Below are 13279 nucleotides of genomic sequence, written 5' to 3' on the forward strand. Positions count from 1 at the left end.
CGCCATATTAAATCCGAGATAAATGAATACCAAATTAGGTTCTGAGTAACTAGCTGATATATTACTGTGTGTCCGTGGAAGTCATGCCAAGCAAAGGCCGGCTGAAAGCAGGCTAGCCAGATATCATGCTCATGTAATTGTGTTTCCACCAAGTAACAAGCTGTGAAGGTAGATGCTCCAGGACTTGGTAGACAGTGAGACACCTTTGGTTTTCCACTGGAGAATAGACCAGAGTAAGAGGGGAACAGCATGGGAACTTAGCAGGTAAACAACTAAGTCCTGTCCTATAGGCCAGCTACCTTCAAAGCTAAACCACCTGTACCAAGCTAGCGTCACAGTCCTCCAAATACAAGGCAAGGGACTGGGTTGTTTCAACACAAAAAAAGATTAGTCAACTTACAGAGAAATAAACAAAACCGTTTTGGGACATAAAAGCTGACTTTGTTCCTTTTTTGGCCACAGATTGGGAAGGCATGAGGGTCTTTACAGGTGGGTTTGAGGCAGGTAACGCAAGAGGTCCAAAACAGAACGGTGATGGAATAAATAAAACACAAAGCAACATGAATGTAACAGTGGACATAAAACATGCAACAGTGGACGTGTCCAGAGGCGCTAGGACAACAAGCTCCTGAGGGAAGACCAATCTCACCGTCCGCAACAACAATAATAATACTGAAATAATTTATTTTGAGCTGGTCATAGTAAAATGTGTGTGTGTGTGTGTGTGTGTGTGTGTGTGTGTGTGTGTGTGTGTGTGTGTGTGTGTGTGTGTGTGTGGTGTGTGTGTGTGTGTGTGTGTGTGTGTGTGTGTGTGTGTGTGTGTGTGTGTGTGTGTGGTACCGATAATACTCTCAATGTTACATATCGTTATATAGTCAACTAAATTAGTTAACAATATAAATACACTACATTAACTATAAAACAATATAGCTTGGATCTCAAAAAACTTGAAATTCAGTTTGTTGAGCTGGTCTGTGATCGTTTAGTTTGGGCTGATATGTTTTTATGTTACGGGTGTAGTGTTTACTCTTAAACAATGGCTCTCAACACAGAGATTCCTAATAAGCTCTGAAACCTTCAACACACCTCATCCTTCCTAAAACGCACTCCGCAATACGCTACATCACTGCTCCAGCTCCTCTCCCAGAGGCGTGAGCTTCACGGGGCGAAGCTAACCAAGAGCTCTGCGCTAAGATACCAAAGCTAAACAACGACCAACAGCTAGTTTCAAAACCACATGTCAAATTATTAGTACACACTACGTACTAATGCTTAAGTTAATGCTGTCCGACATACAAGCAGCTATCGTGGGACTAGTGTAATATCCAACACGCATTCACATGAAAACCACGGGTTAGTGATACTCAATAAATAAATAGGACATCCTAGAATGATACATTTAATTAATGATATTTATAGATCTATATTTATATATGTATACTTTGTGTGTATATGTTTGTGTTTGTGTGTGTGTGTGTATTCATGAGTGTGTAATTGTCTGCATGTGTATGAGTATTATACAGATGCATTTGAGAAGATTGTGATTGTGCCAATGGGTGTTTATAATATACGCTTGTGTGTTTATGTTTGCGTGTGTGTTTGTGTCTCAAGATGTGTGTTTGTGTGTATGTGTGGTGAGGTGTGTGTGTGTGTGTATGCGATTGTATGGGTGTGCCCGCGCGCGCGTGTGTGTGTATGTCTCAAGGTATGGGTGTGCCCGCACGCGTGTGTGTGTATGTCTCAAGGTGTGTGTGCCCGCGCGCGTGTGTGTGTGTGTATGTCTCAAGGTGTGTGTGTGTGTGTGTGTGTGTGTGTGTGTGTGTGTGTGTGTGTGTGTGTGTGTGTGTGTGTGTGTGTGTGTGTGTGTGTGTGTGTGTGTGTGTGTGTGTGTGTGTGTCCTGGGTCTAGACCCGGACCAGGAAGCCCAGGTTGAGGGAGCTGGGGATCTGGATGGTCTCCAGGGCCAGGGCGGAGGGGTTGAAGGGGAAGGTCACCGGGTAGATGACCTTGGTGTCCATGAGCAGCTGGGGCGACTCGCAGCGGCCGCGCAAACGGGTCTGCGGGCGAGGACGAGGGTACAGGGAAATGACGAAGAATAAACCACGTAGAGACGTCAATAAAGCAAGGCAGGCCATGTCCTCTCGGAGGCCACAGGACATCCATTTGTTTGTATTTTGAGGTGTTAAAGGTCCCATGACATGCCACCAGGTGTGAGTGCGATTAGCAGTTACAAGCCGTTTTGAAAACCTGCCCCTTATGACATCACAAGTGGGCGTGTCCACCTAGATGTCTGACGGATAGATTGAGCCACGTTTGCTACAGTCCACTGGGTAGGCTGGAAGACTGATCTACCAAGCACACAGTATGTGCACACGCCCCCTTGTGATGTCATAAGGGGCAGATTTTCAAAACATCTTGTAACGGATAATCAAACTCACACCTGGTGGCATGTCATGGGACCTTTAACTAAGCCAAGCATTACAAACTATAAAACATACAACTTAGACTATAAATACTATGGCATCATACAAAGTATACGGCCATGTACTAATCACTATGTAAAACCACTTAAAACGTCTAAGAATGATCCTAAAATAGATCTGTACAAAAGAGACGTGTGTGCGGTGAAGTACCTGGATGGTCCTGATGAAGGACACGGACACCCTCTCCTCGAACTCGTTGACCGGGGTGTACAGGTTCAGCACCTTCACGATCTGAGGGGAAAAGGTGGGGAGCGTCAGCGCCATTACGATGTCGGGGAGGGCTCGGCTTCAATGGACAGTCCTGACTCTTAAGGTCCCTCTGCAGGGATCTGTTGTGACGCATTCAGACGTTTGCATGCCAAAGTCAGAAGACTGCGTTCTTTGTGTAGCGGTCTATGTGTAGCTTTCTGTTTTTAGCATTCTGTGTGTAGCATTCTATGTGTCGCTTTCCGTTTTTAGCGTTCTGTGTTTAGCACCATGTGTGTAGCGCTCTGTGTGTAGCTGTGTAGCTGTTTAGAGTTCTGTGTGTAGCGCTCTGTGTAGCACTGTGTGTGTAGCGCTCTGTGTGTAGCTGTGTAGAGTTCTGTGTGTAGCATGAGCTGTGTAGAGTGAGGTTTAGCATTCCGTGTGTCGCATAATGTGTGCAGTGTACAGGTGTGTAGCGTGAGGTGTGTAGCGTCATGTTTATAGCCTGAGGTGTGTCGCGTGAGGTGTGTGGGTGTGTAGCCTGTGCAGACTTCCGTGTGAAGCGGCATGTTTATAGCGTCCTGTGTGCAGCATCATGTGTGCAACATGAGGTGTGTAGCGTTCCGTGTGTAGCATCAGGTGTGTAGCATCAGGTGTGTAGTTGTGCGGCGTTCCGTGTGTAGCGTTCTGTGTGTAGTTGTGCAGCATTCTGCGTGTTGCATTGTGTGTGTAGTTGTGTAGCGTTCTGTGTGTAGTTGTGTAGCGTTCTGTGTGTAGTTGTGCAGCGTTCTGTGTGTAGTTGTGTAGCGTTGTGTAGCGTTCTGTGTGTAGTTGTGTAGCGTTCTGTGTGTAGTTGTGTAGCGTTCTGTGTGTAGTTGTGTAGCGTTCTGTGTGTAGTTGTGCAGTGTTCTGTGTATAGCGTTCTGTGTGTAGTTGTGTAGCGTTCTGTGTGTAGTGTTCTGTGTGTAGTTGTGCAGTGTTCTGTGTGTAGCGTTCTGTGTGTAGTTGTGCGGCGTCCCGTGTGCGGCCGGGTACGGCGGTTGTGCGTGGCTACCTGGGCGGTGGTGAGGGCGTGGCACATGGAGCAGATGGCCTCGGCGTCCTCGTCCGTCTTCTTCTTGACCTGCAGCAGCTGGGCGGCCTGGATCAGCGGCTCCAGGGTCTCCTTGGCGCCGCACGCCATCAGGTTCTTGTCCCGCAGCCACTCCTCCAGCTGGCTCACGTTGTACCTGGACGGGCACACACACACACACACACAGACACACGCACACAGACACACACACAGACACACACGCACACGCACACAGAGACACAGACACAGACACACACGCACAGACACAGACACACCCGCACACAGACACACACACAGACACAGACACACACACACACAGGCACACAGACACACACTCACACACAGACACAAACGGATGCACACACACACACGCGTTCCGTGAGGTATATTTATATAATACTTGATGGATTTATCGATACCTCTATTGAAATCTCGTGTCTTGAGTGCGAGATTTCAATAGAAATCTCGCGCATCCCCCCCCCCCCCCCACACACACATTAAGCGACAATAAGAGACAAAACTCCAACACACATGCATACTAACACAACACACAACACACTCAACTTCCAACAAATGCACCCACATTAACCCCAACACACCCACACTGACCCCAGCCCACCCACCCCCCCTCCCCACACCACGCCCTCCCAGTACCTGATCTGCATGCCCTTGCTCCAGGAGCACATGTCCTTGCGCAGCAGCAGGTTGTTGAGGGTGACGGCGCCGATGATGTAGAACTGCTGCTTGACCACCTGCTTGATGAGCTCGGGGTCGGTGCCGTGCTGGCACATGGTGGAGTGGAAGGCGCCCAGCTGCCGCAGGATGGACTCCAGCGTGTACATGCCCTCGTCCGCGATGCTGGAGGTGCGCTTGCGGAGGCCGGTGGGCTTCACCCCCGACACGCCCTGGATGGTCTCGTGCTCCAGCATGCCGGACACTGGGGGGGGGAGACGGATACAGACGGGCAGACGCGGACGCACAACACACAGACAGGCCGACAGACAGACTCACAAAGAAGCACAACACACACACGGACACGCAGACAGACCAACAGACCGACAGACCAACGCACAACACACACACACACTCGGACCGACACAAAACACACACACACACACACACACACACACACACAGATGAACACAGATGCACAACACACACACACACACACACACACACACACACACACACACACACACACACACACACACACACACACACACACACACACACACACACACACACACACACACACACACACACACACACAACAAACATACATACAGACATACGTTATTATCACATGTAAGCCTTTCTCTCCGAAGAAACAGTTTGTAATTAACAACTTTGAAATAACCCCTTAAATCTTTTTCTATTTTTTATAAAACATTTAATATGTACAGTATATCTTTTGATTAATCGCACAACCCTAGGTCAGACCAGGAATGGCATTATATGGTCTTTGACGGACCCTAACCTAAGTGAGACAAGATATTCCTCCAGCCTCTGGAAATATTGAAACCAAAATCTGTATCCACTCTGTGTTATGTGTAATTTATTTTTTGTTCGTCTGTATACGGTGTGTCATATTTGGACCTCGAGCCTCTCAATAAAGATAAGAATACTGACCGATCATGGCCTGTAGGATGTTCTCCATGCACTTGATGAGCTGCTGGTAGATCTGGATGGCCAGGTCGCTGATCACCTGTCGGTACTCGGCCAGGTCGAAGTTAGACAGGCAGTGTTCATTCTGCCTCGCGCTGTTGTGTTTCATGAAGACCTGGAGACAGACACACACACACAAACAGACAGACAGTCACATTAATGCAAAGTAGGGAGGTACTTCCTACATACATGACAGAAGCACATGTTATGGTGGAGACTTTTGGTGTGTGTGTGTGTGTGTGTGTGTGTGTGTGTGTGTGTGTGTGTGTGTGTGTGTGTGTGTGTGTGTGTGTGTGTGTGTGTGTGTGTGTGTGTGTGTGTGTGTGTGTGTGTGTGTGTGTGTGTGTGTGTGCGCGTGCGTGTCACCTCATCTCCGCTGTACTGTTTGAGGCAGTGCAGGAAGCGGCAGGTGTTGGCCAACCAGAAGGAAACCGTCTCAAAGTCATCGCCCCGTTTCTGAAGGACATTCAAAGATTTAAGATTCAATACATAATACAGGATTTGTAGTGAAATGTTTGTGTGACATAATCGGTATTAACTGTGCTTAACAGAAAATTAATATAATACAATAGAATAAAAAAAGAAATAGATTAAAATAAAACAAAATAGTTTTTACTGAAATCATGAATATTATAAATAACAGCAAAAACACTGCGTTACCCAACGCCCGCAACCGCAGCTCGGGTCGGTCCGTTTACCCTCAAACAAAGCCCAGAGTTCGAACCAACAGCCCTCACATCACAACCACAAATTACATCCACAACTTTGGGCATATTGATAACCATAAAGTGTATAAATTCACTCTTCATGATAGCAAATAAAATGCTGAAAGATCCCTTCTCATCCATCACTGACTGGCGCTACGTTAATTCAGGTCTTCATTTAATATATTTAGATATCCTAATTAGATATCTTAAGTAATATAATTCAATAGTTTATAGAAAAGACGGCCAGAAGGCCGTTTCACTCAGAATACAACAAAATGCACCAAACGATACCCAACACAACACACAGAAACACACCTACACAAACAAACACCCACACACCCACAAACACAACTACACCCCCCATACATACACCCAACCACACCTACACACACCACCAGCCCCGCCCCCACCCACCTTGAGGATCTTCTTGATGCAGTTGATGGTGGAGGCCAGCAGCGTGCGGACCTTCTCGTCGTCGTTGACGTAGTCGGCGTGCCGCAGACACATGAACAGGATGTAGGCGGGCAGCCCTGGGATCAGGTTCACGGCCACGCCCCGTGGCTTCAGCTCTGGAGGCGGAGAGAGAACCGGTCAGAACCGGTCAGAGCCGGGTCAGCGTCTGCAGCAGCCTGGCCATTGCCAGACCGAGCTCAAAAGAGGCGGGACCAACCGGCATTGTCAAAATGACTCTGTACGCAATTGGCTGCTTGCCTTTGCTTCCCTGTCGTCATTGTGTTAAACCGGCCAATAGCGCACCAGGGGGGAAAGCCAGCTTGGTGATTGGCTCCCGTAAAAGCGGACCGGAAGCAGGGAGTAATGTATTGCTCCTCTCGAGACTATGCATTGGATTATGCATCAAAGTACCTCGGGCAGGAATTGAACCCGGGTCGCTCCGGTAAGGACTGGACCATAATGGTACATGCTCTACCCGGTAAACCACCGGGGCGTCCAAACAAAGATTAGGTTTATCAATGTATATGACGTAACAGATGTATCAGAACGTATATAATACGTTCTGATACGTATTTCAGAACGTACCTCTGTTGGTTTATTCCACCACCAAATAGGAAAAAGCACTTAGATTGAGACTAAAAAAATTGAGACCAAAAAATTTGAACATATTACACCAATTCTTAAATCGTTACATTGGCTTCCTGTAGGTCAGAGAATTTATTTTAAAATCATGTTGCTAACCTATAAATCCCTACATGGTTTAGGCCCAAAATATTTAACTGATATGCTTCCACCGCATAAGCCTCCTAGACCACTAAGATCCTCTGAGACCAATCTGTTAATTATCCCCAGAGTAAACACAAAACATGGGAAAGCAAAGCAGGATTTAGTTACTATGCAACAAAAGCTGGAATAAACTCCCTGAGGATTTAAGACTTGCCCCAACTCTGAGCACCTTTAAAACAAGACTGAAGACTTTTATGTTTGCTTTAGCTTTCTGCTAAATCTTAAATACATTGCACTTTCTAAAAAGCTTTTTTAACTTTGCCTTTATTTTCTATTTTAATACCAAAAAGCCTTTTTAACTTTCTATTTTACTCATTTCTTTGCATATGTTTTCTTATACTTATCCATTATTTTATTTTATGACAATGTTTATATGTGAAGCACTTTGAGTCTGCCTTGTGTATGAAAACTGCTATATAATTAAAGTTGCCTTGCCTTGATTCCACAATTGCCATTTTACTTCCAACTTTCCAACTTACCTAATTTTTTTTGTCACTAGTTAGTGACACTAGTTTAAGAGAACCCCATCAAAGCTTTGCAGTAACATTTCTAATACCCCTTTCCGATTCCAATTCTGTGGCCCTATACATTTCCAACGTTTATTCCTAAGAATATCTCCTCTTGACTATCTCCGGATAAACCCCCAGGGTTCAGCATAACAGTGTGTGTTTATCGTAGCAGCGTGACCTCTGACCTAGGATGAGGTTCTTGACCAGCTTCAGCTCATCCTGCCTCTTGTACTCCAGCATTCCCTGGAAGTCCTTCTCCCTGCGGGGGATGCTGACTGCTCGGACCGGCTCATCCACCATCTGGCCTGGGGAGGTCTGGCCCTCTGTCTGCCCCACTGGACGGACACACGGACACACACACTTTATGTCTTCATGTGTTCATTTTCCTTTGGTTGTCAGAAATCATTTTGAGCAGCACACCAAATGTCTTTATATGTAGAAGGAACCCTGATCACCAAGAAGGGACCCCCTTTATTCCTAAACCCTACCGGACACAGGGAGAGACAGGGAGACACAGGGAGTCACAGGGAGTCACAGGGAGTCACAGGGAGACAGAGGGGGAGAAAAGGAGCAACAGGGAGACACAGGGAGGTATCGGGGGAGACGGGGAGAGAAAAGGAGACACAGGAAGACAGAGGGGGACACAGGGGGAGACAGGAAGTTAAAGAGAGACACACAGGGAGTGACAGAGAGACACACAGGGAGTGACAGAGAGACACACAGGGAGACACAGAGAGACACACAGGGAGAGACAGAGAGACACACAGGGAGACACAGAGAGACACACAGGGAGTGACAGAGAGACACACAGGGAGTGACAGAGAGACACACAGGGAGACACAGAGAGACACACAGGGAGAGACAGAGAGACACACAGGGAGAGACAGAGAGACACACAGGGAGAGACAGAGAGACACACAGGGAGACACAGAGAGACACACAGGGAGAGACAGAGAGACACACAGGGAGAGACAGAGAGACACACAGGGAGACACAGAGAGACACACAGGGAGAGACAGAGAGACACACAGGGAGACACAGAGAGACACACAGGGAGAGACAGAGAGACACACAGGGAGAGACAGAGAGACACACAGGGAGAGACAGAGAGACACACAGGGAGACACAGAGAGACACACAGGGAGAGACAGAGAGACACACAGGGAGACACAGAGAGACACACAGGGAGAGACAGAGAGACACACAGGAAGTGACAGAGAGACACAGAGGGAGTGACAGAGAGACACACAGGGAGACACAGAGAGACACACAGGGAGTGACAGAGAGACACAGAGGGAGTGACAGAGAGAGACACAGGGAGACACAGAGAGACACACAGGGAGTGACAGAGAGACACACAGGGAGACACAGAGAGACACACAGGGAGAGACAGAGAGACACACAGGGAGAGACAGAGAGACACACAGGGAGTGACAGAGAGACACACAGGGAGACACAGAGAGACACACAGGGAGTGACAGAGAGACACACAGTGAGAGACAGAGAGACACACAGGGAGTGACAGAGAGACACACAGGGAGACACAGAGAGACACACAGGGAGAGACAGAGACACACAGGGAGTGACAGAGACACAGGGGGAGTGACAGAGAGACACACAGGGAGACACAGAGAGACACACAGGGAGTGACAGAGAGACACACAGGGAGACACAGAGAGACACAAAGGGAGAGACAGAGAGACACACAGGGAGTGACAGAGAGACACACAGGGAGAGACAGAGACACAGGGAGCACCAGGAGGGACGGAGAGAGACTCACCTCCCATCTCCCCGATCCGCTTGGAGTAAACCTTCAGCTGCTTCTTGAGCTTCCGTATGGTTTTATCCTGCTTCTCCAACTGCTCCATCAGATCCTAGGGGGGATGGAGGAGGAAGGAGTGGGTGAAGGGAATACAACATGGATGGATAGAGATGGTGAACAACCACAAAATGATAAACAAACAAAATGAACGCAAGGAAAGAGCCAAGGGATGAATGGAGAGAGAGAGAGAGAGAGAAGAAGAACGAGGAATTAATGACAAAGGGAAGGATTATAAAGAGCAAACAAGCAGCACAGATCCGTTGGGTTTGCTGCCCCCAGGTGGCCCGAGGAGGACACTGCAACACTTTCTGTTAGAAAGCTCCAATCGCTTTGTTTTGGTGATTTAAGGGTTTGTATTATCAAGAGAATAATGAAGCTGTTAAACTTCCTCATTATCTTTCTTAGGAAAATGTGCCTGTGAGATACATAAATATATATACATAAATATATTTTGAACAACGAAAGCATCATTGTTTTGATCAGGAGAGGATGGAGATGTGATCGCTCAGCCTGCTGTCTGTTAGGAGAAGAGAGGAGAAGAGGAGCAGCTTCAGCTGGGTTAGTAAACGCACGCGTTAGCTCCAACACACACACACACACACACACACAAACACAGGCACACATGCATGCCACAGCGCTCATTCTCAGCTGCAACTTTGGCACACTCTGATGCTCTACATACAACCATCCGTCGCAAAATGGTGACCCGCGCCTCTCGGGATGCTGTGGGGTCTTGGTTGTCGGTCAAGATCTCCTGTCAGGTGACATCATCCACGTTACACATGGCTAAGCTACCAATGGCTGTGCAGAGCGATGACTTGTTACAGATGATTTGACAGATGGCTAGGGATTAATGTACAGGTGGATATGTTAAGAGATACATGGATTTCTTCACAGGTGGATATTAGAGCGATACATGGATGTGTTAAAGTGGATATGTGAGAGGTACATGGATGTGATACATGTGTACATGTGAGAGATGGATACATGGTTGTTTGACGGATGAATACTCGCCAGATAAATGTGTTACAATGTACATGACGACTGTGATCATGAGGAGGATTTTGTTATACATCACACACGGAACTCTGGTTGGACCGAACGCTTCAACTTCCCTGCATTTGTTTAAAGCATGACTGTTGCCTGGAGGTTTCCATTGACGTAAGTGCACCTGTACGTGTACGTGTGTACGCGTGTGTGTGTGTGCGTACCAGGTTCTCGTTGGTGAGCCTGGTGATCTCGTGCTGCAGGCTGGCTTCGATGCGAGCCTCCGGAGGCAGCTGCAGGTTCTGGGCCAGCAGCTGCTGCTGCCGGTTGTTTTCCTCCTTGACGTTCTGCAGCTCGCTGCGCAGCCCCTCCGTCTCGTTGTCATAGCTACGCCGCTGCGCCTGCAACTGGCTCTCCAGCAGCCTGCGACGGAGGGGAGGGAGAGCGGGAGAAGAAGAGGAAGGGGAGAGAGGAGAGAGTTGGTCAAGGTTAGGGAATGTGAGTTTCAGGGTGTGACAGAATGACTAAAAGAGACAAGTCAGGGGACTGCTACGAGTAAAGAAATGAAGGGAGAGAGGCTTGAGGGGAGACAACGTCTTCCACGGCCCACTGGACACTGGGGAGCTCTGCATCATGCTGTGCAGACACGGCTGACCAACTCCCAGCCGATCAGGAGCTCTGCTGTCACTCCTCACCTACCAAACAGACTCATATATATGGAGAAATACTGAGGGGAGCGATGCTGTATATGTGACTGATGAACTACAGAACCCGGATGGGACGAATAGTATTTACAATTAAATCGTATCCTGCTGAAACCCGTTGTATCCAATATCGTTTTTCCAAAATATGAAGCGGAACGCTCGTTGTGAGACATAAAGAGAGGAGAGAGTAAAACACAAGACAAAAATACACCAAGTGCCTCTTGAGTGATCAAGTCTTGTGCTAAATAGGTGTATTCACTATGTTCTATGAAAGGTGCTTTTGAGGCTCTGGTGTATTGATAACTCTTTGTGTGTGAAGGCTGTTCTGGCTACTAGCAGAACAAAGCATCAACGAGGATGCTCAGTACATTCGGTGAACAGGAATTTTGTTCGCCGCTGTATTTGAAAAGGAAGCTGCTTATATATGAATAATACCATCATTAAATAACAACATGATAATCACCTACACCCAGGAGGAAATGAGATTCAGATCAAAACCAGGTCAACTAACGATTTGAGCGTTGGAGGAGTGGGGCATCAGCGTCACATCAACACCCTGAAGCATGCTGGCTTCATTCCAAAGAGCCCATGCAGGGCTACTCTCCGCAGGTACGCTGATAAACCAGCACTGTCTCCCTATGGCGCCTGCACTACTGCTGCATGCTACAGGGAAGCTCATCACGTTTCAGCCTGGTGCATTACCCTTCTTATTTTTTGAAGGTTTTAACCTTTTTCATTGTAGAGTAAGTAAGACAGGAAGGTATGGGGGAGAGGGGAAGACATGCAGCAAAGGGCCACGGGCAGGAATCAAACCCGCGTCGCTGCGGTCAGGACCGGGCCTCAATGGCAGGCGCTCTGCCTGATGCATCAGCCTGATGCATTACTCTTGCTGCAATTTAAAAATACTAACACGTGTCATTTTATAAATATCCAGACAGACAATCTAGCCATCCATCATCTCAGCTCCAAATATACTGTCATATTTAGCACCGACACAACCCAGGGGGCAAGGCCAAGTCTCGATGATGCTTCAGCATGCTGTTAGCGCCGTTAGCCTAGCCACACAGGCTCCCCTAGCCTAGCACAACACTTTCCACATGCTGGCTAGCAATACTAGCTAACTGCATAGCTAGCGGACTGTGCTAGCTAACTGACTGTGTTAGCGGGCAGCTCAACAACCGCAGCCGCCGTGCAGAACCGTTCCCGCTCAGCCAGGCCATGCACGGGCCGTCTCGGTCTCTGGGCGGGGGCCTCGGTAGCGGCTGCTGCTGCTGATTGGTTACCTCAGCCTACTCAGGAGCTCATTGGCCTCCATCGGCCCACGCATGAACCTGGGGGATCTGCAGCACAGGGCAGAGACAGGGCTTCACCGACGCTCACAGACACACACACCGACACACGTTAGGTCATCACAGCCGAGACAGCACCACCAGAGCATATGAGACAGGTGACAGCAGGTTGCTTCTGGAGCGTCTGGCTCGGACCTCTAAGCTAAGGATAGCATAGATATATCAATACAGCCCTCTATGCTAAACCTAGCAGAGCGATAGCAGTTACCCCCCCACAGTGATGAATATAGCATAACTATAGCAGTATAGCCCTCTATGCTAAATAAAGCATAGCGATAGCAATATAGCCCTCTGTGATAAACTCAAGCAGAGCTATAGCAATATAGCCCTCTGTGATAAACTCAAGCAGAGCTATAGCAATATAGCCCTCTATGCTAAATATAGCATTCTACAGCAGTATAGCCCAGAATTTGAAATATAGCAGAGCTATAGCATTAAAGCACTTTACGCTAAATATAGCATGCTAAATATACCTCTATTCTAAATATAGTTCAGCGATAGCCATATAGCCCTCTATGCTAAATAAAGTTTGGCTATAGCAATATAGCCCGCTATG

General features: G+C 47.8%; 1 protein-coding gene across 5 annotated transcripts in view; it reads right to left on the minus strand.

Annotated features, from left to right (window-relative positions):
* Positions 1 to 783: 783 nt before the first annotated feature.
* The window catches only part of myo5aa (myosin VAa), a 51975-nt gene continuing 39479 nt past the window's right edge, over positions 784 to 13279 (minus strand). For all 5 annotated transcript variants that reach the window (XM_056607848.1, XM_056607849.1, XM_056607851.1 and 2 more), the window contains 11 exons: positions 10895 to 11093; positions 10366 to 10437; positions 9642 to 9735; positions 8047 to 8196; positions 6528 to 6682; positions 5773 to 5862; positions 5371 to 5521; positions 4396 to 4678; positions 3724 to 3898; positions 2634 to 2714; positions 784 to 2057 (listed from right to left, as the gene is read on the minus strand). In XM_056607848.1, coding sequence (XP_056463823.1) covers positions 1905 to 2057; positions 2634 to 2714; positions 3724 to 3898; positions 4396 to 4678; positions 5371 to 5521; positions 5773 to 5862; positions 6528 to 6682; positions 8047 to 8196; positions 9642 to 9735; positions 10366 to 10437; positions 10895 to 11093 — 1603 coding nt within the window. In that variant the 3' untranslated portion in view covers positions 784 to 1904. The remainder of the gene's footprint in view (positions 2058 to 2633; positions 2715 to 3723; positions 3899 to 4395; positions 4679 to 5370; positions 5522 to 5772; positions 5863 to 6527; positions 6683 to 8046; positions 8197 to 9641; positions 9736 to 10365; positions 10438 to 10894; positions 11094 to 13279) is intronic.

The sequence above is a fragment of the Gadus chalcogrammus genome, chromosome 14 (assembly GCF_026213295.1).
Source record: "Gadus chalcogrammus isolate NIFS_2021 chromosome 14, NIFS_Gcha_1.0, whole genome shotgun sequence".
In the NCBI taxonomy this organism is placed as follows: Eukaryota; Metazoa; Chordata; class Actinopteri; order Gadiformes; family Gadidae; genus Gadus; species Gadus chalcogrammus.